The sequence below is a fragment of the Esox lucius genome, chromosome 10 (genome assembly GCF_011004845.1).
Source record: "Esox lucius isolate fEsoLuc1 chromosome 10, fEsoLuc1.pri, whole genome shotgun sequence".
In the NCBI taxonomy this organism is placed as follows: domain Eukaryota; kingdom Metazoa; phylum Chordata; class Actinopteri; order Esociformes; family Esocidae; genus Esox; species Esox lucius.
Genome location: NC_047578.1, coordinates 27409794 through 27429817, shown reverse-complemented (window position 1 = coordinate 27429817; position 20024 = coordinate 27409794). Strand labels below are relative to the sequence as shown.

The window sequence follows — 20024 nt, the reverse complement described above, 5'->3', positions numbered from 1 at the left end:
GACCTCTGGAATAAGCACAGGATTACACTCTCCAGACATGCATCATGTCCTGGGGGAACTACAGACGAACTCTATCTCTTACCTCTCATATCAACTGACAATGACTTGACTATATCCATTCTCACAAAAATATGTAATGTGTATTAAAGCATAAATTGCACCACACATATTATTGGAAATACATTTGGATTTGAAGTCATGTTTTCCCTTTATGATAAATTATTGTGTCACTATGCAGGTTTGGTTCAAAGGACTGGATACGTTTCCAGAGTCAAGGCAAACTTTTCATTCATGCAGTGATCCAGACATCCAGGATTATCTTCAACAGACTGTTGAGCGAAATGGATTACAGCAGCCACATAATTGGGAGTCAGCCTCAGAACTTTATGTCACCTTGAAAGAAATAGCTGGCCTATAAATATGGTCTACTGCAGCCTACTCTTAAAGGCCAGATGTTAAAGGAAAACATTCTCAAATGTGGCTTAGCTGTTTGAGTATCATGTTTGGCAAGTGAAGTTCAGTATATGCAGTGTCATATCAGAGTGGAGACATACATTAAACTCAAATGTAACTCCCAAACTATATTTGTTTATTTTCGGATTCACCATCGAGTTAACTGTGTGTCAATTGTAGGTCTGAACAACCAAAGAAACGTGGTTCTTTTCAAGAGGTATTGTTAACAAGCTTGTTTGCAAGCACAACATGTTATACACTGTTTCAAATGTGAAACTACATACATTTTAGCTTAGTACAATTTTACTGTTACTTGTAATGTGACCTGTACTTAACATTTTTTCTGTGATTTTTCATTGAACAAAGTAATGAACAGAAATAATACACATTAAAATACTTTGAACTGAGCATGCACTCTTATGCTTTATAAACTACAGATTTAAGACTGGGCAAAATTCAGACTTGGCACAGCATTAAATGCACCCAAAGCCTGGAGAATTCTGCAAGCAAAACTCCATGTTTGTCTAAAAGACACTGTAGGTCTCAAGGAAAAGGAGCTTTAGGGCATTTCCACAGGTGTTTGACATAGGGAATGGCGAATTTGGTAAGAACTCGATGCATGGTAGTGGTGTTATTCCAGCAGGTGGAAGTGATGCGAGCCCTGTAGCAAACAGCAGGACATCCTCTAGGGACACAGCAGTCGCTTTTTCTGAAAAGGAAAAGTCAACATTGTTTTAGTATCTTTATCATCTAACAACTAAATTATACATCCTGAGAGGGTCAAGCCAAAGGGTTTCAGCTTATCGTATCCATCTACATGCCAAATGTAGTTTGGACCCATGGAGTGATATGTATGCCTCACAAACCTCCGGCTTGTTCTCGCATCCGTTGTGGATTTAGTTGCTTCAGCAGTCTCATCACTGTGTGTCGTTTAATACGTAGATTGTGTTTTTGCTGTACTTGCCAGATAGCGGAATAGTTGCCCTGGTCCATGCAGCTCTGTAAGGATGTCACGTCTCACCTCATCCAGTTGTGAATAGTTGTCCCTTCTGTACAACCGTGCTTCTCTCAAACGTGACTTCAAAGTGCGTATACTCATCCTGATGTTGTGATTGGTTGACAACATATCAACTACCACGTCTTATGTATGCCCTGCATCAAAATAATTCATTATAATAGCGAAAGTATCTTCGGGAGTACTCATGTTTTGAAAATAGGCGCTTTTCCGTATTTTTCACCCCTCCTTCCTGTTAAAAGACAGGCGGTCCTTCTGTCCAATCAGGAGGTTCCGTCCTCTGCTAGATAGGCCCTACCTTTTCCGTTAGAAGTTAATGTCGTTGTGTTTCATGATTTGTTGAAGTGTTTTCGTATTTGCCGTTGTGTTTTCCTATTTGCCGTTGTGTTTTCGTATTTGCCGTTGTGTTTTCCTATTTGTTGTTGTGTTTTGCACTTCAGGGCCACCGTAAAAACATGCTCAGCGTTGTATTACCCATTGGTGATGCAGTCAAATATTGTTATACAAATAAACGTTATAAACGTTACATAGTCCCTCCAGGACACGCTGGAGGGACTATGTCTCCCGGCTGGCCTGGGAACGCCTCGGTGTCCCCCCCGGAAGAGCTAGAGGAAGTGTCTGGGGAGAGGGAGGTCTGGGCATCCCTGCTTAGACTGCTGCCCCCGCGACCCGGCCCCGGATAAGCGGAAGAAGATGGATGGATGGACGTTATACTCACATTTCAGGGATAACATGTCCTATCTACCTATAGACTCTAATCTACCAGGCTCCAGTCCGGATATTCCTTATGTCACACCAAGCGAGCCCCCTCACTGAAATCACCCACACGAGAACAGGTCGATCGGAGGAAAATGTGTCAAAAATGTGTAAATACAAAATGCAGATCCGTAAGAAAACTTAAGAGTTGTAAATGTAAGTCAACACTTGTAAATGTTAAGCAACAGTTTGCACTGAATGAAAGTTTGCACTGAATGAAAGATAAGACGCCAATGATCAAGTCAAGACATTACTGTATATAAATTATAGATACTTATCTGAGGGGGAGCCTACAATGTTTAATTCTTCATTCATCTTTCATCCATTCATTTTCTTCCGCTTATCCGGGGCCGGGTCGCGGGGGCAGCAGTCTAAGCAGAGATGCCCAGACTTCCCTCTCCCTAGACACATTACCAGAAGCCAGCAGCAGTCCTTATGCTGAGTAAACAGCTTATGCAAATTGAGACACACTACTGTTGTTTGCTCCTTGGGGTTTAAGGCCAGGTGTTTTGTAAGAGCACTTTGTAACAACTGTTGATGTAAAAAGGGCTTTACAAACACATTTGATTGTTCACATCACATTTTTAAGATTGCCTCCCATCTTAAAAATGTGAATGCTACAGCTAAATCATTGCCAAAATCATGTAGTTCACACCTATTATTATTCTTTTGGGAAACATACCCACTACATTGTTTACATTTTTGTATCTTTTCTTAGTTTACCTTTCAGTAATTTGTATGAGCAAAATCTATTTTGTTTTACACAATTGATGAAATCCAACACTTGATGTGCATTGAATTAAGTGAGAAGCAAGTATTATCAAGGATAATCAGTCAGTGGATAAGTGAACACACTTGACTAAGTAGTTTCAACTATTAATTAATGTCTTTTTATACATCTACAAAAAAAACAAGTATGCATCATGTAGAGTTCCATGTAAAGAATCACAGTTGTTTTATTTGATACTGCTGATCTTCCAAATCAACTAAGAACACAGCCCTGCTCAACCTGCACCCACTCCATTTGAAGACTACAGAACAGTGATGACCAGTCTCGTTTACAGAAAGTTGACCTAATTGAGGGTTCCTTTCTATCCATGTATTGAATGAAGGACTGTATTCAAGCCATTCAGTCCATCCAAGTTTTTCTATACAAAAAGAAGCTAAAGTGAACCTTCTCAAAAGATAACCCCAAAACAAAGACTGGGCACCACGGTTTAGCTAACTAAAACTAACTTGAAAAAGACACTGCTGTATTTACAAGCCACATGAGATACAAAAATAAAGTTTCTTAAAAAAAAGACATTAACATCCAAAATGATGATAATGTCTTTTTCCTGTTTATTTACTTAATATTTATATATTTTTTTACAAAATAAGAAACAAAAAAGCTAACAGGTTTGTGAGGATTTGAGAAGGGGGAAAGCCATTGAACAAACAAGGACTACAGTACTTGTGTTTTTATATATATATGTAAATATATATATATATATATATATGTACAAGACAAGTTTATCCATTTAAATTCTTTTAAAACGCACAGTACAAAAAAAGAAAAATAAATCACTGACAAAAAGAAAAAGAAAATTATAAGTACAATTCTGTCCATCAGTAATCATTGCTGCAGGTTTCTGAATAACAATATATTGGGGGAACAGCAGGAGGGGGGAGCATGTTGGGGGCTTAGAAAAAAAACTGAACAGGAAACACAGAGCTAAGGTAATGGCGTGTCCTGACCTCTCGCACTGGCCTCTGGTACAACGCCATTTTCTACTCCAGATTCTCTAGTGGAATAAGCAACAACCTACCGATGTAACAAACTTTTAATAGGGGTAAAGACATTTTATAACAACGGATATTGGGAACAAAGTTTATGTTGCATGAGTGTGATAGGTCTGTACCTCACTGTGGAAGTAACGAGAGGACCAAAACACACCAAAGCCCCGCAGTGTTACACACACACACACACACACACACACACACACACACACACACACACACACACACACACACACACACACACACACACACACACACACACACACACACACACAACCCCGGTTGCGCTCGCTTATACATCTTTATATATATCTATATTTGGTAAAAAATAAACTTCACAATTCCTCTGCCAATTAAGAGAATCCATTCTTGAAACTAAAAATGTTGTAAAAACTCAACGGGAGCCAAAGGAGAAAGGTAATTTGTGTTTGGGTATAGAGTGGGGGCAGGGTAAGAGTACATGTTCACTACTTACAGGGGTGAGGAAACAGCCTGTACCCCCACCTTCCGGTGCAACTCCCATTGGTAAAAAAAAACTAAACAAAAGCCAAACAAAGTAATTCGTTCTTTTAGAAAAAAAAAAACTATGTTACATACAACAGAGAAGTAGGGTGGGATGTTGAACACAATACAAATTCCAAACACTCAGTAATCCGCTCTGAACAGTCTGTTACAATAACCATACAACTTCACTCTTCCTCTCTTTTTAAGACGGCTGCCGTTCCTCCTCCAAACCACCACTGCCCTCTGCACGACCATAGAGATCAGCGCTTGCCCTCTCTCGGGACTGCGCCACCTTTGGCAGAGGGGGGAGTACGGCAGATTTCACTGAGCCGAGAGCAGGGATAGATCTGTGTGAGAGAGAGAGAGAGCGAGCGAGCGCTAGAGCGAGAGATCTCAGCGAGAGAGCGAGATCTCAGCGAGAGAGCGAGATCTCAGCGAGAGAGCGAGATCTCAGCGAGAGAGCGAGATCTCAGCGAGAGAGCGAGATCTCAGCGAGAGAGCGAGATCTCAGCGAGAGAGCGAGATCTCAGCGAGAGAGCGAGATCTCAGCGAGAGAGCGAGATCTCAGCGAGAGAGCGAGATCTCAGCGAGAGAGCGAGATCTCAGCGAGAGAGCGAGATCTCAGCGAGAGAGCGAGATCTCAGCGATAGAGCGAGATCTCAGCGATAGAGCGAGATCTCAGCGAGAGAGCGATAGAGCGAGATCTCAGAGAGAGAGCGAGAGATCTCAGAGAGAGAGCGAGAGAGCGAGAGATCTCAGAGAGAGAGCGAGAGAGCGAGAGATCTCAGAGAGAGAGCGAGAGAGCGAGAGATCTCAGAGAGAGAGCGAGAGAGCGAGAGCTCTCAGAGCGAGAGCGAGAGAGCGAGAGCTCTCAGAGCGAGAGCGAGAGAGCGAGAGCTCTCAGAGCGAGAGATCTCAGAGCGAGAGAGACACGCAAAAGAGACACGCAAGAGAGACACGCAAGAGAGACACGCAAGAGAGACACGCAAGAGAGACACGCAAGAGAGACACACACATCATGGAGACCATTTGTGGGGAAGGGGAGGCCAGATAATGCGTGGGTGTTAGTTGGCCCCCCAGTTATAGCTGTTGTACGCAGCAGACTTGTTGATCTGGGTCTTTTGTTGAAGGGAAGCGTTCTGGCTGCGTTGTCCAGTGCCGCTCTGTACAAAAATAAGACAGAGAAAAGACAGTGGGCGGGGCGTCCTGAGTAATCTGTTTCTTTCAAAGACTAGGAGTAAAAAATAACATAACAGCAGACAATGTCACTCCAGGGCACATATGCACACACACACCTGTCCGTCCTGCTGAAGGTGGTGATGCAGGATCTGAGAGTGGGGCTGCTGGTGTGGTGCCAGGATGTGCATGAAGGGTGCCGGAGCGTAGCCGGCGGCGGCCGGCGGGTTAATGGGCCCACCGCTGCCCAGGGCCGAGGGTAGGCTGAAGGAAGCTGCCGGTGTGCCAGCGTGGAAAGCCTGCTTCTCAAACGACTGCTGCTGATAGGGATGAAGACGGCGGGCGTTAAAGCACTGGTCGTCCAATCATTACATCAGGGACCAGTTTAGTGCATGGTTTGTGCCAATGCCGCTTTCATTCTCACCTGCTGCGTCTTTGTGTAAACCGAGCCTGAAATGTCTGGGACCCCGGTGTTGCTTGACGTCACAGAGACTCCTGCAGAGAAAACAAAGAAGGGGTTAGACAAGGTTTACTTAAGGGTCAAAACCACTCCAGGAGCGGCAGAAACAACCTTGAGGAGCAGGCTCCAAAAAAACATCAAGGAAGTTGGCAGCATTTTCCAGGTGGAAGGTAATTGTGTCAAATGTATAGACCACATTCTTTCTAAATTAGGTGCTGGGCGATAAATACTGCAAAAACATACAAAAATGGGCACATGAGTTGTGTTTCTAACATTCGCATACCAATTACGGCTTCCACAAGATTATTCATATGCCATTATTGATCGTATAGAAATAATGCTTTGCACATTATTGCTCCTATATCAATTTATGTTTCAAGCTAGGATGGATCTGTTAGAACACTTAATTCTGGGATACGTTTATAGCAAAGCACTGTTAAAAATGGGTAGTGCCAAGTGAGTGATATACACTAATGGAATATGCAAGTTCTAAGGGTGCTATCATTTCCACGTTGCGGCGATCGCAGACAATCACAGAATCCAGACCAACACGGAAATCAACAAAATAGAGTCAGGTATTTTTCATAGAAATGTTTTATTGCAATAGTCCTGCAACAGTAAATATAATTAACTATAACTGCATTTTGCCTAATCTAGTTATGTTCTACAAATCTGGAATAATATTGAAAAATTACGAGGCATCTTTCCAATGAATCTACAAGATTATATTTAAGCTTATGATTTCTGAGGTGTGCGCAGAGACTGATATTCCACACAAAAGATCGCTCATGCACTGGATGCACAGGAGCGCGGTGAAAAACCAAGTGGTCTGCCTGCCTAGTAATCTGCCCAATCCCTGGAGTTATATCCACGGTGAAGGCAGGTTAGGGTCATAAAATATTGTTTGGATAAACGCTGGGTGGTTTGAAGGTTGAATTAAATCGCTATGCCTACAAATCTTTTTTGGGCAATATGCCCATCAAAGCAAGCTACATTTCACCTGCCAGCCTGAGCCTCACTGTCACTCAAACAAGGTGAAGGCCTTGATCCAGACAACGCTACACGATGTTACAGCAGCCTTTTCTGAATATTTATCCATATCCGGCTGGTGGTTGTGGATTATAGATTTTCAATAACATGCCTGTGGGAGTGAAAATATACACACAGCTAACCAGCACACCCTTACGGTCTTGGGTGTATATATGAAGGTGTGATATTAAAAACTCAATCACAGAAAATGAAAGACATCACTGAAATTATTTTTAAAAATCTGCCTTATATAAAAATGATTTTATAACGGTCCTATCCCCCACACTTCATTTAAAACATACTGAGCCCCAGTAAAGAACTACATGGCATAAAACCTAAGTTATTTACACATCGGATTGAAACATTCTCAGCACAAAGCAGTATAGGAGCAATATAGCATTTATAGCCAAAATAATGCTAACTAGATGCTAATCTAAAGTGTTCCAAGCATCAACATGGGGAAGTAGAGCAAAAAGAGCATTCAGTGTGACTGGATGAAATTGAGATAGAAAACAAACAAAAAGATACATGAAGATAGAAAGATGACTCGGCAGCCTAATAGCTCCAGTTGACCAAAACGATGAAGAATGTGTATGGTGACAGCTGTTGGCACCAGCCATATTCTAATGGTCAACTGATGTGCAGTACAGGGAAACCATAGAACCACTTCCACCCCGTAGACACTGAAGTCCAGTGGAGACACGTGCAACGACTCCTACTCACTGTTCCCTAGCATAAAACTCACTCTGAAGTTTGTTCTTTTTAATAAAGAAACATTCTGTGCGGTAGTTGAGGGAAGATATATTAGGTTTGTGAAGGAGAACATTTTGGCATTTGTTCACCAGTTGACTTTGTGAACAAGGCCTTCATTTTGGCACATGTTCACCATCTTTTGGGTGTGTATCCTCTGTCAAACACTAGCCAGCGGGCAGATGTACTTCTGACAAACAAGGCAGCACAGAGTGGATCGAAAGCTGGTAACAGATTGAGTGGAGCATGCACCAGGGCAACTAAGCAACTGTTATGTGGTTAGACACAACATAGCTAGCCTACCATTTAGCTTGCCCTCAATATTTAAGAATGGAACCGAAAGTTTGTTTGCAACCCCAAACTTGTCCATGAGGACCCAAGGGATGCACATTTGGTATTTTAACTTGGCTGATTGAAATAAAGTTCAGTTATTTCAGTAGGGCAGTGAAAGCAACTGCAAAAACCCAAAACGCATGCCTCAGGGTCCCTGGGAACCGAGTTTGGGAAATACAGTCAGAGGACATCAGACTCTTCCGACAGCATCTTGCCTGCTAATGAGTGGTCCTGGGGGGACGCAGAGAAGCGACAACCAGAGAATGGAGGCAGGCAACAGCGGTTGACTACTTAACCAGGACCGCACAGGAACTTCTTGGGGGTGCCGACGTTGAAGCAGCGATGAAGGATAGCGAGAGGCAGGTGACGACGGAGCGGGGGTGGAGGAAAGGGGAGGAGAGTTGGCGTGTGAACAGCACTCACCGACTCCAGGCCCGCTGACAGAGCTGGCTGGCTTGTTTTGCGCGGAAGCGGAGGCAGCCACGGCAGTGCCGTATCCACCCTTACAGAAATCCCCACTCCCCGAAGCCTGGCCCATATCCTCATAGCCTGCAACAGTCAGACAAACAGCCGCAGCTCACAGCGTTAGACACACCAGGCGGGGGTGGGGGTCAGCCAGTGGCGAGGGGGAAGAAAGCAGCAGGTGTTGCAGAGATGTGCTGTGCGACTGCAAATGGAAGAAAGGGACAGAGAGCCGGGGAAAGACACTGTGGGGTAAGGGAGAGGCGAACGGGGAGGACGGAGAGACAGACCAAGCAGAGGTGAAGGATGTGCTCAGAAGGGAGGATTTTCTTTTATTTTTATGAAGCGTAGGTGCTGAAAGAAGACTTTGTGAGCGATGGAGAACTGACACTGAGATGAATGGAGAGCAAGATGAAGTAAACAAGCTAGAGGATATAGGTAGAAAGATGGAAGGGGAGGATTAAGTTTTTAACCTCTGTGCAGGTTAAAAGGTGTAGAGGGAAGCCCAACTCCACTGGTTGAATAAGCATAAGCAAGCAATGAGACAGCTGCAATAGAACACCCGCCACCCTACTCCCCCACGTAGTATGGACAGCGAAATAGTCCACCTTTCCACCCCCGCCCCAAAAAATGTATACAACGAATTGCTATAGTAAAAAAAGTTTACATTTCCACTTCAGAAAAGTGTTCAGGGTTTTATGCTTCACATAAACGCAAAACCCAACCAAATGGAAAAAAAACAAAAAAAAACACCAGGAGCCTCAGATACAATAATCATCTTTTGTTCACGGGTCAATAACTGGCTCAGAACAGACTGGGCAAGGAGGGAGTTGGTTAGAATGATTTGTTGTTAACGGCAGCAGCAGGCTCCCAAACCAGCTGGTCCGAAACAACTGCGGTTTGTGGCAATGCAAGCCTGATTAGGAAAGGAGTCGACACTGTTTTATCAACAAACTGTAGAAGAGCAGTTAACATGTTAACAATACCTAATAATAAGCAATGTCAATAGTCATTTCTGACCAGAGAGATAGTTGTGTTCACTTAGCAGGTACAGGCAAGTAGTTTTGCATTCAACCCCAATCAACTTGAATGTGAGAGGCCTACACAACATGAAAGTTAACGCAGGCAGTGTTTGACCTGAGATTCACTTGCGTACAGTGTTGACAGCCGTTCTTATAGTTTGAAATGCAGGTCGAGAATTGACATCAAACACAAACAGGGTTCATATGATGAAGAAATGTTGAGAGCCCATTGCTCTCAGAGCAAGCCATTTCAGCAGCAGATAGTTATTTCCTTTCAAAGCAAGTCTATCCTATTCAAGTCATATCATGAAGCCTAATTAATCATTTAGCCAATATTAACACAAATTAACTTAATTGCCACATCCTACAACCTGTCTGCTATGTGCTTTTTAAAAGCTCTCATTCCTTCTTACTGAGTTAATGGGAATATGTACAGCTCTGGAAATGAAGAGACTACTGCAACCTTATCCTTCCTTTCAAAAAAGTTGAAAAGTGAGGAAGGAACTTAAGGGTTAAAATTAAGAGACCACAGCATATTAAACACAATTAAGTGGTCTCTTAATTTCTTTCATTGCTGTATATAACTATTGATCAAGATATTAAAATTGAACTGCGGGAAAATTAGTAAAACACCTGGTATTGCTGTTAGAGGGGGGCCTCAGCATTTTAAGGATAACAATTACATCAACATTAAAACATTTATGAAATACTTTTATAGTGTCAAATTTCTGTGTGTTGATTTTTTAGCAAAAATATAATGTTTAGGTTTATCAATCTAGCTGATTGGTTTTGAGCTGGCATTTCCATCCAGGTGATGAATTACAGCCTAATGCACAAAAGATAATGCATCTTGAGCAGGAAGAATTTTTACCATTTAGTTTTTTGAAATGCTGCAAATCAAACTGGATCATTGAGCATTCCCTGAACATATGACAAACCACTAATTCCCTCATTACTTTCAGGGCACTGGGAGCATAATGGGTCAATTTATCATGACATGTTCATAAAACCTAGCTCCAGGCTACATATATGCTACATTCTTTTGTACTAAAATGATAGTTAGTTTGGTATGTGGTTAATTTCTTCAAACAATAATAAAAACATGGTTGACGAATGCCATCCCACAAGTGTGTCTGAAGGCGTTTGGTGTCTCACCAGTGTTGTAACCATGGGAACCGTAGCCGCTGGCCTGTTGGAAGGGAGTGGCTGTGGCGTTGACTCCAACATTCACACCATGCTGTTTTGATGAGGTAGGAGCCACCTGGACAGAACAGACACGCATACACATGAACATGTTAGAGGTGTAACTTGCCTATCAAATGGGATACACCTTACAAAGGGTCGCAGTACTTTCCAGAGAACCCATAGACCTGAGTTGATAAATATTCCCTGTCAACTCACAGCTATAATTTATTGTATTTGTGGCTCGAAATGTGACAAGATCCACCTAAGTAGCTAGAAGGTTTACTGTATTAAATTACAGTAAATTCCTTCGTAACAGGGACAGGACAGATTATTTCCCATCATCCCACCTTTCTCCCATCCCAGGTTCTATGTGATACAGGCTACTCAATAGGATACCACTCTTTACGGTGTGCATTTTAAAAGGACATTCTCAACCACAGTGACAGGAAGTTTCAGCTAGCATGCTTTATGTTCCTGTAATTTACCAGTCATTGCCTCAAAGCTAGTGTTAGAAATCGTTTTGTATACTGGTTGAAATAATGCTTGCATACCCGGTCGTCAAGGGAGAGGGTAATTCAATTATTTATTGCAGCATTTGATAGTCTATTGTTCATGATGTTACAGACTCGGTCTCATCTCACTCAATTTCTAAGAAACATCCAATTGTCCTCTACTTATAGACATCCCAACCTGGAATACACATCACAGTACTGTAAGCCCATTGGCTAATTACTGTTGTGCTTTGAATGAACGTGACTTCCTGTGTACAGATGAACAGATGTTCTGTTGTAAACTAAACATAACATACACTTCAACACTAGTTAGCTGAAAATGGCAATATAAAATCCAGTGCTTTTGCTTGATTTGACTCAACATAGTCATAGGCACCTAACACACTCTTTGTCCCAAATAAAGCTGTAATTGCACTAGCTAATATAGTTTGGGGTCGCGAAACTACATCCAACTTCCCTTATACTGGACACAGTTACATACAAATTATGAATTGCATCTTTACTAAAAATCCTGAATTGTCTAACAAAAACATTAACATATATTCAAAAACATGCAAAACCACAATAGACTTCTCAGGTGAAGGCTCACCGGGAACATGGCAGGGCCATACTGGAAGGTGTTGGGCAAGCCCGGAACACCAGTGTAGTAGGGCAGGCTTGTGTAACTGTAGCCTGGGGGTAGCGCAGGATTGAGGAAGGGTTGCTGGGTGGTGTGATGTGTCTGACTCTGGTTTTGCTGTGTCTGCTGGGCCAGCGTTGTGGCTGGCGCTGGGGATGATGCATCACCTCGGCCAAACTTAGACAAGTCACCTAAATAAAAAAAAAAAGGGAAACGTGACGTTTGAGAAAATTTTGTTAGAGAGAGAACTGGGGAGAAATTAGATATGGGACAAGAGGGAGAATTTCCATTGGGTTCAACCACTAGGCGAAGGACAAATCAGTTAGTATAGTTTAATGGACAATAGCATTGCAACTGTAACTTGAAATGACTTGTACATCTTAAACGTTAACAAAAATATCTAACCAAAAAAACTACAAAATTGAATCGTACGTAGTTATTACCAACTATTGTCCTGATGATCATAAACTACTAACGCAACAATTTTGCAATGTAAGGAGAGAAATCTGTTAGTAAGTACAGCACCGTAGCTATTCAGCTGGACCTATAACAGATGCATGCAGTCAAATGTGAACATACAGTGCAATCCATTTGAATTTATTTTATTATCCATACATTTATTACTATTTGCAACAGGATTTGTATCACACAACACCTGACGCTCTTTAAAATCCTCTTATAGAGGTTTGGGTGACTGTCATTTAAATGCTTAGCGATGTTTCTAGTGTTGCCTTCCTAGTGTTGCCTTAGGGGGCGCCTTTTTCATTGGCTAGGAAACAAAAGTAGCACCATATCTCAGTCCAAGCTCCCTGTTTATCAACAAGTTTTGGTTTTGCAGCCGCAAGTTCTCCACCTGTAGCCATCGCTAAACCACGACTATCCTCCCTTTGCCCATTGGCTCCGGCTCAAACACACCGGCCGCACGTAGCAGAGCATGGGTGTGATGTCACACACAGGTCCACTTTTCTAAAAGACACAGTACAGCTGTTACCTCTGAGGTTCAACTGCCTGTTTTCGCGCATCCAAGTAAATGTTTTTCTTAATGCCAGTACAGTACCGTTCCTAAAAAGCCAGTACCTCGGTATGGTACCAGTAACGGTATACCATGGAACACTAATTTGGAGTGGACGTCACAGTTACGTCACTGAAGTTTGGTTTTGGCAGAAAACTGCAGGAACAAGTGTAGGGATACAGGCAAGATCCTCGGACTAAAGGGAAAACAATGTCTTCTTGTGCCGTTGGATGTCAGAATAGGAATGCAAAAAAAGATGGCCTTCATTTTTATAGAATAACGTAGTCGAAGTCACCATTTTAAGCTAAATGCAAATGTTTATGGTTGCAATCCATTAAACCGACAGACTGGACTGATAAAATCATGCGGAGTGCTCATTTCATATCAGGCAAAGTATTGCCCACTGTTTATCACACACAGGCTAATTATGTAGTTATAATAATAACGATAAATAAGTAACAGCAGCAACCACAAAGCTGGCATTCTCAGTAGGCTATTTCACAATGGTAAACACCATGGACCAACATTAGCAACATTAACTAGCGTGAAAGCAGAATTAGCATGCAAACAAACTAAATTGCTTATACTTAGATAGTTTAGCTTACATCACTCAGTATTTATTCAAGCATTTAATGAATTAATAGGATATACGGTAATATAATCTGTGATATAACATTTTCTTAACAAAATATTTGGAAAAGTTGTCCGGATGATATATGTTGTTAAGAGGTTACTGTTACTTTCTGCCACCAGTTCGACTCCACACACATAATACAATGTTTACTAACACAAAAAGGGTCTATACAAAACTTGCAGCTAACTGGGCATTGTCTAACCTCCCAAGTCATAAATAGCCTATTTGTTCAGTACTGTATTCTTATCTTTTCATGGAAGCATTTAACACTCTTTTTATTCCTACTTCTATTGGCCCAAAAATATATCCTAATAACTAATTAGGCTATAGCATGAATACGCAGGTTGGAAAACATTGTGACAGCTTACATGCGAAGTCAAGGGACATTTAATTTGTTTCTTTACTTATAGTTGATTTAAAAAAAAGCCAGTTCAAGTTTTACAAAATTTCACATCCCTAGTTGCAACAGTATCAGTTCCAGTTAGTGACAATAATTGTCTGGTGGACAGATATTATTCCGCCACAATGATGTCTGCCAGCACAGCCATGAAGACGCGGTATGGTCAAATGATGCAGTACAGTCAAATGACGACCAGCGATTGGTCGCTGGTTGGCGGGATGGTCTAAGTTTACAATTCAAGATTGGGTTTACTTACCAGAGTACGGGTTGTTGCTCAGGCTGCCATCTCTGCCTGTCAGTGCCGTGTTGGGAGTCGCAAATGGGATGCTGTAATAGTCCTGAGAACAAGCAGACAAATTCATCCTTCACCAATGAGACAGCTGTTTAAAAAGAGGGCTGCAAGAAACACGTTTCTATAAACCGCAACATTAATAAGAGCTTTAAAAAGAGTAATTACTAACAGTTACCAGCTGTTGGTAGTCAATAGAAGGAGTAATATTTTGCCATGGACGGGTAAGATAGCTTGGACTCACCAGTGGTATTCTTGTCTGCAGCATCTGTAGGTCATCATAGCCGTACACCTGAGGCTAAGACAAAAGGCAGTGAGACAAGACCAACACCTTCCTGGCAATTGTATGATACACCATTTTCAAAATATTCTAGGATAATGAGGAGTCAGAAACTTGATTCCATTTGAACGTTTTTACATAGTTTATTTTGTTTTGTATTTATTTTTATGTTTTTACATACAGTTCCCCCTCCATGAACTGCCACCTTAACGTGGTGGAGGGGTTTGAGTACCCGAGTGACCCTAGGAGCTATGTTGTCTGGGGCTTTATGCCCCTGGTAGGGTCTCCCAAGGCAAACATGTCCTAGGCGACGGGTCAGACTAAGAGCGGTTCAAAACCGCCTTAATGATGAGAAAAATTAAGGTCCGTGACGTCGCCCGGTATGGCGCAGCCGGGGCCCCACCCTGGAGCCAGGCCCGGAGGTGGTCCCTCTTTTTAAGAAGGGGGACCGGAGGGTGTGTTCCAACTATAGGAGGATCACACTTCTCAGCCTCCCCGGGAAAGTCTATGCCAGGGTTCTGGAGAGGAGAATACAGCCGATAGTAGAACCTCGGTTTCAGGAGGAACAGTGTGGTTTTCGTCCAGGCCGTGGAAAACTGGATCAGCTCTACACCCTCAACGGGGTGTTGGAAGGTTCATGGGAGTTTGCCCAACCAATCCACGTGTTTTGTGGATTTGGAGAAGGCATTCAACTGTGTCCCTCGCAACATCCTGTGGAGAGTGCTTCGGGAATAGGGGGTCCTGGGTCCTTTGCTAAGCAGGAGCTTGGTCCACATTGCCGGCAGTAAGAGTCAGACTTGTTCCCAGTCCATGTTGGACTCCGGCAGGGCTGCCCTTTGTCGCTGGTTCTGTTAGTAATTTTTATTGACAGAATTTCTAGGCGCAGCCAGAGGCTGTCAGGTTTGGGGACCACACAATGTCGTCTCTGCTCTTTGTGGATGATGTTGTCGTGTTGGCCTCTTCAAACCAGGAACTTCAGCATGCACTGGGACGGTTTGCAGCCGAGTGTGAAGCGGTGGGGATGAGAATCAGTACCTCCAAATCCGAGGCCAGGGTCCTCAATCGGAAAAGGGTGGCTTGCCAACTTCAGGATGGTGGAGAGTGCCTGCCTCAAGTGGAGGAGTTTAAGTAGCTAGGGGTCTTGTTCACGAGTGAGGGAAGGATAGAACGGGAGATTGACAGACGGATCGGTGCAGCTTCTGCAGTAATGCGGTCGATGTATCGGTCTGTCGTGGTGAAGAAAGAGCTCAGCTGCAAGGCGAAGCTCTCGATTTACCAGTCAATCTTCGTTCCTATTCTCACCTATAGTCATGAGCTTTGGGTCATGACCGAAAGACAAGATCCCGGATACAGGCGGCCGAAATGAGCTTTCTCCGCAGGGTAGCTGGGCGATCCCTTAGAGATAGGGTGAGAAGCTCGGTCACCCGGGAGGAGCTCAGAGTAGAGCCGCTGCTCCTCCACATTGAGAGGGGTCAGCTGAGGTGGCTTGGGCATCTGTTTCGGATGCCTCCGGAACGCCTTCCTGGGAAGGTGTTTCGCTGGAGGGACTATGTCTCCCGGCTGGCCTGGGAACGCCTCGGTGTCCCCCCGGAAGAGCTGGAGGAAGTGTCTAGGGAGAGGGAAGTCTGGGCATCTTCGCTTAGACTGCTGACCCGGCCCCGGATAAGCGGATGACGACATACAGTTCGACCATACAGATGACATACAGTTCCAACAGCTGTGGCCAGGGATTACAGGCATTAAACTAATGCTAGTTAGCAGAGGTGGGGAAAAGTGGAACGGATTCACAGGGCCCATGGCTTGTGGGTACCTGATCATAATATCAATGTCATCCATAAGTGAGGGGGCCCAGGCATCTCTCTTTTAAGGGGGCCCAGGATTCCTGGTAACAGCCCTGCTCAGTGGTAAAGTAAATTATTTGCAGTTAGCTGTGTTATTCCAAGGCCCTGGTTCAGATCCTACATGCTGATCAGCCCAGGGATCCTGCGGATGGCAATGCAACAGGCCAGCCGGGTCAGAGCTTGGGGGTTTAGTAATCGAATATGGTTGTCTTGTCATGTTCTAGCAACTCCTTGTGACATATTTCGGAAGATAAAACCAGATACAAATGGGGCGTCCCATAAAGACACACCTAGTTATTGGAATGACCTGAAACAGAGAGGTGCACTTACAGCGTAGGCATGCAGCAGTCCAGGGGCCATGATGTACGGGTTGGGCAGCAGAGGCGGCACTCCAGGGGGAAGGTTAGGAGGCGCTTTCCCTGTAAAGAGACCCACACACACAAACAACATAACATATGAAATAATTTGTCAACTATATCCATTTTGTACATCTACCATGGGACACAACAACCCTTTAACCAACAACATATGTCTAACCTGAGGAGACTGCAGAGCTGCGTGAGGTGGAGGAAGCGATGGCCTGGGCCGCTGTGGACATGGCTGCTGAGATGACGGGGGGCGGCCCCATGGAGGCCACCGTGTTGAGACCCATGGCCGCTAGGCTGTTAACCGGGCCCATGGCTGAGGGAGCCGACTGGGACGCTGTGTTTACCGATGAAGCCTGAGGTGCCCCCATGGTGACCTGCTGCGCAGGGGAGGGGACGGAGGACGAGGGGACGGAGGAAGAGGCCACCGTCGTGTTTGAGGGGGGGAAGGAGGAGAGCAAGCTGGAGTCGTCAGTCTGGTGGTGTAAGGACAGATGGATATATGCACAAGGATCGTTAAGATAAAGATTAACCCACCAAGTCAAATATTTGACGCATTCTCTATCATTTGACGTTTTCTTCTCTTGCGCAAACTTACCATTAGACTGGCGTTGGATGTGCGGGTTTGAGACAAAGCAAGGCTGTTCTGTTGTGTAGAAGGTGAACTGGAGGCGCAAAAAAAATAAAAATAAACATCATACATTTCGTAAAACAAAAGAACAATTTCCAACCGGCACTAATGTTTACCTATCGCACTCAGGCACTTTAGATAAACCACTCAGGGTGCCATCTTACTTGCTGTGCTGAGTTGGGGGCATGGTATTAGAGGGGAGCTCCTCATTGTGCCCCAGAGCACTGAGTGATGACTGATTGGAGGAAGGGCCTGAGGCACTCTCAGTCAAAGTAGCCATGGAGACTGACGCGGGCGTAGCCGAATCAGAGGCCGACTTTACAGACACTGCAGAGCCTGCTGCAGCTGGAAAGGAGAATGAGAGAAAGATTCTGGGATTAGTGCCAACCCAGATGGGCAATAGCACTACAATACACATACTGTCTGATTGGAGACCTGGTCCATAGATGGACAGTTAGAGTTGTATTAGCTTCAACCATTTCACAATAAAACTGCTAAAGAACATTCCATCAACTGAAAATCAACAAAATAAGTGTTTAGTAGACTTTTTTAGGAAATGCTGTAGATGTCAGCAGATGAATTATGGCAGTAATATTTAAATCAGAACTACTCAGCTGGCCTTCCTATTGCTAACTGGAACCTTAAAATACAAAACAATGACATAGTTCCTGTGTACTTAACCTACATGAAATCCATTAGTATAGAAGCACTTAACACTAGCCTTGTTGGCCAGAACCCCCACATTCTCACTTGATTACACAACCGCATTGCTACTGAAATAACTCACCTTCCACAGATTGTGTTGTCTGTACAGAATTGAAGCCATTCTGAAAAAACAAACAAGACAGATTCAATAAGCATCTTAACATCACACAAACACTTAGCATCACACAAACACCATACCAAAGAAACAGCCCATTCAGTAAAAACAGGACCGAATACAAGAATGGAAGCTTACCTTGTTCTGCATGTCTTTCTGTGGGGAGGAGGAGACGGAGGTGGGATAGCGTCGCACCTGTGGACCTCTCTGCTCGTACAAGTCCATCTGACTGGGGTTAGAGAGGGAGGGCGTTGCCTCGCTTGAGAAAGAGAAGTAGGGGCATTAAACCCAGTAATGGGCTAGTTCGGTCTCAAACTTTAAGTGGGACTGGCACAGTCTGATAAAAACCTTGTAACACATTGCATTATAATGAAAAGTCTACAAAGTGCGTTATATACCAGCGGTCTCATCAGCATAACCACTAGAGAGAAAACCTTGTAGAGAAGATTGGGCTTGACTGCAGCAAAGCTGAAATTGAGTCAAATAAACACCTAAAGACTACTGCCAGAGTGTAGTCGGCATATAAAGTAGGAATTACAGTAAATGGCTAAGCCGTTACAAGAGTTAGAGAAGTCCGCACATTTGGAATAACAACTAGTAGTGTCTGTAGCCATACTGAAATGCCTCAATAATCTGAATATTTCCTCAACGATCAAAAAAGACACTGTTCTAACATTATTTTACTACTTTTGGGGTACTAACCTGCTTGAGCTTGTGTAAAGGCTGTTTTGAACCTGGCTGCTAGTGGTGGTGGCGGCTGCAACGCTGTCATACTCCGAGAGCACAGGTTCAGAGCCAAATTGCAGAGCCCCAAACTGCAGGTTAAGCCCGGAGATGTCTGCAGAGCCTGGCATCTCCACCGCCGTCGCTGGGATCTGAAATAAACACAAGTCATGTGAGGGGGAGTGAGGTGAGGAAACTCCTTAACAAACTCAACATACATCACTAGTAGGCGACAAGCTAAATACATGCCGGATTGGGACTACTACGAATCTCAAACTATATAGAGAAGTGGCTTTTCAGGTTTGTTATAACAGCTCCTAGTTATGGTGCCGCTCTAACCAGAGTGGAGAGCGGGAATTGCAGACATAATTGCAGTCCCATATAGTCCTAAGAGTCTTGGTGACTTCAGGCAGTAGGGACAGGCTGAAGAAGAGAGTGCAAGGTAGCCCGCTGAATGAGGTAATGTCGCTGAAGTAATTTGGCGTAGAGGCCCTAGACAGCGCACTGCCTTAGGGAAGATGAAAGTGTAGATGGCAGAGTGAAGGTATGACAATGGGTCATATTTCTACAATTGAAAAAAGGCAGGCTCAAACCTGACACCAAAGGGCAGGTGGATGGCCTGACTGTTGATTGCAGGTGTATCAGCTAAAAAAAATGAAACAAAATCAGCAGCCATCTGTCTTTGTAACTTCAATCAGTTTTGAACAAGGATCAGAAGCCAGACTGGAAGACTTTTTGTCACTCAAAGACAAATGTGAAAGAAGCTGATTTACAATGTGGAGTGGAGAGCTTGATTATTTAATTGCAAGAGTTCTGAGGTATAGTTGAATGTAGCCCACTAGATAGACTGACAAAGATATTATATCTAGAAATAGTGGACATGTCCTTGAAAACCACAGTAGGAACATCAAGTCTTAATGGGTTTTTTATTCACGTTATGAGATTGCTCGATAATGAAGAATCCTATTCAAAAG

At 43.6% G+C, this 20024-nt stretch overlaps 1 protein-coding gene and 1 long non-coding RNA gene across 13 annotated transcripts in view; both read right to left on the bottom strand.

Moving 5' to 3' along the window:
- Positions 1 to 568: 568 nt before the first annotated feature.
- Positions 569 to 2035, bottom strand: LOC114839974. The gene is made up of 2 exons (XR_003782320.2): positions 1320 to 2035; positions 569 to 1162 (listed from the first exon to the last, which is right to left on the bottom strand). It is a non-coding gene; the product is annotated as an uncharacterized LOC114839974 (long non-coding RNA).
- A 3416-nt stretch (positions 2036 to 5451) lies between these two features.
- Positions 5452 to 20024, bottom strand: part of ubap2l (ubiquitin associated protein 2-like) — a 29902-nt gene continuing 15329 nt past the window's right edge. For 5 of the 12 annotated variants that reach the window (XM_013135689.3, XM_013135688.3, XM_013135690.3 and 2 more), the window contains 15 exons: positions 19030 to 19202; positions 18466 to 18586; positions 18295 to 18334; positions 17672 to 17852; positions 17475 to 17541; positions 17049 to 17352; positions 16842 to 16942; positions 14635 to 14688; positions 14358 to 14439; positions 12026 to 12246; positions 10895 to 11000; positions 8679 to 8804; positions 6108 to 6178; positions 5803 to 6003; positions 5452 to 5670 (listed from right to left, as the gene is read on the bottom strand). In XM_013135689.3, the coding sequence (XP_012991143.2) occupies positions 5572 to 5670; positions 5803 to 6003; positions 6108 to 6178; positions 8679 to 8804; positions 10895 to 11000; positions 12026 to 12246; positions 14358 to 14439; positions 14635 to 14688; positions 16842 to 16942; positions 17049 to 17352; positions 17475 to 17541; positions 17672 to 17852; positions 18295 to 18334; positions 18466 to 18586; positions 19030 to 19202 (1947 nt within the window). In that variant the 3' untranslated portion in view covers positions 5452 to 5571. The remainder of the gene's footprint in view (positions 5671 to 5802; positions 6004 to 6107; positions 6179 to 8678; positions 8805 to 10894; positions 11001 to 12025; positions 12247 to 14357; positions 14440 to 14634; positions 14689 to 16841; positions 16943 to 17048; positions 17353 to 17474; positions 17542 to 17671; positions 17853 to 18294; positions 18335 to 18465; positions 18587 to 19029; positions 19203 to 20024) is intronic. The other 7 variants (XM_013135691.3, XM_013135693.3, XM_020050286.2 and 4 more) reach the window with 6 other exon arrangements.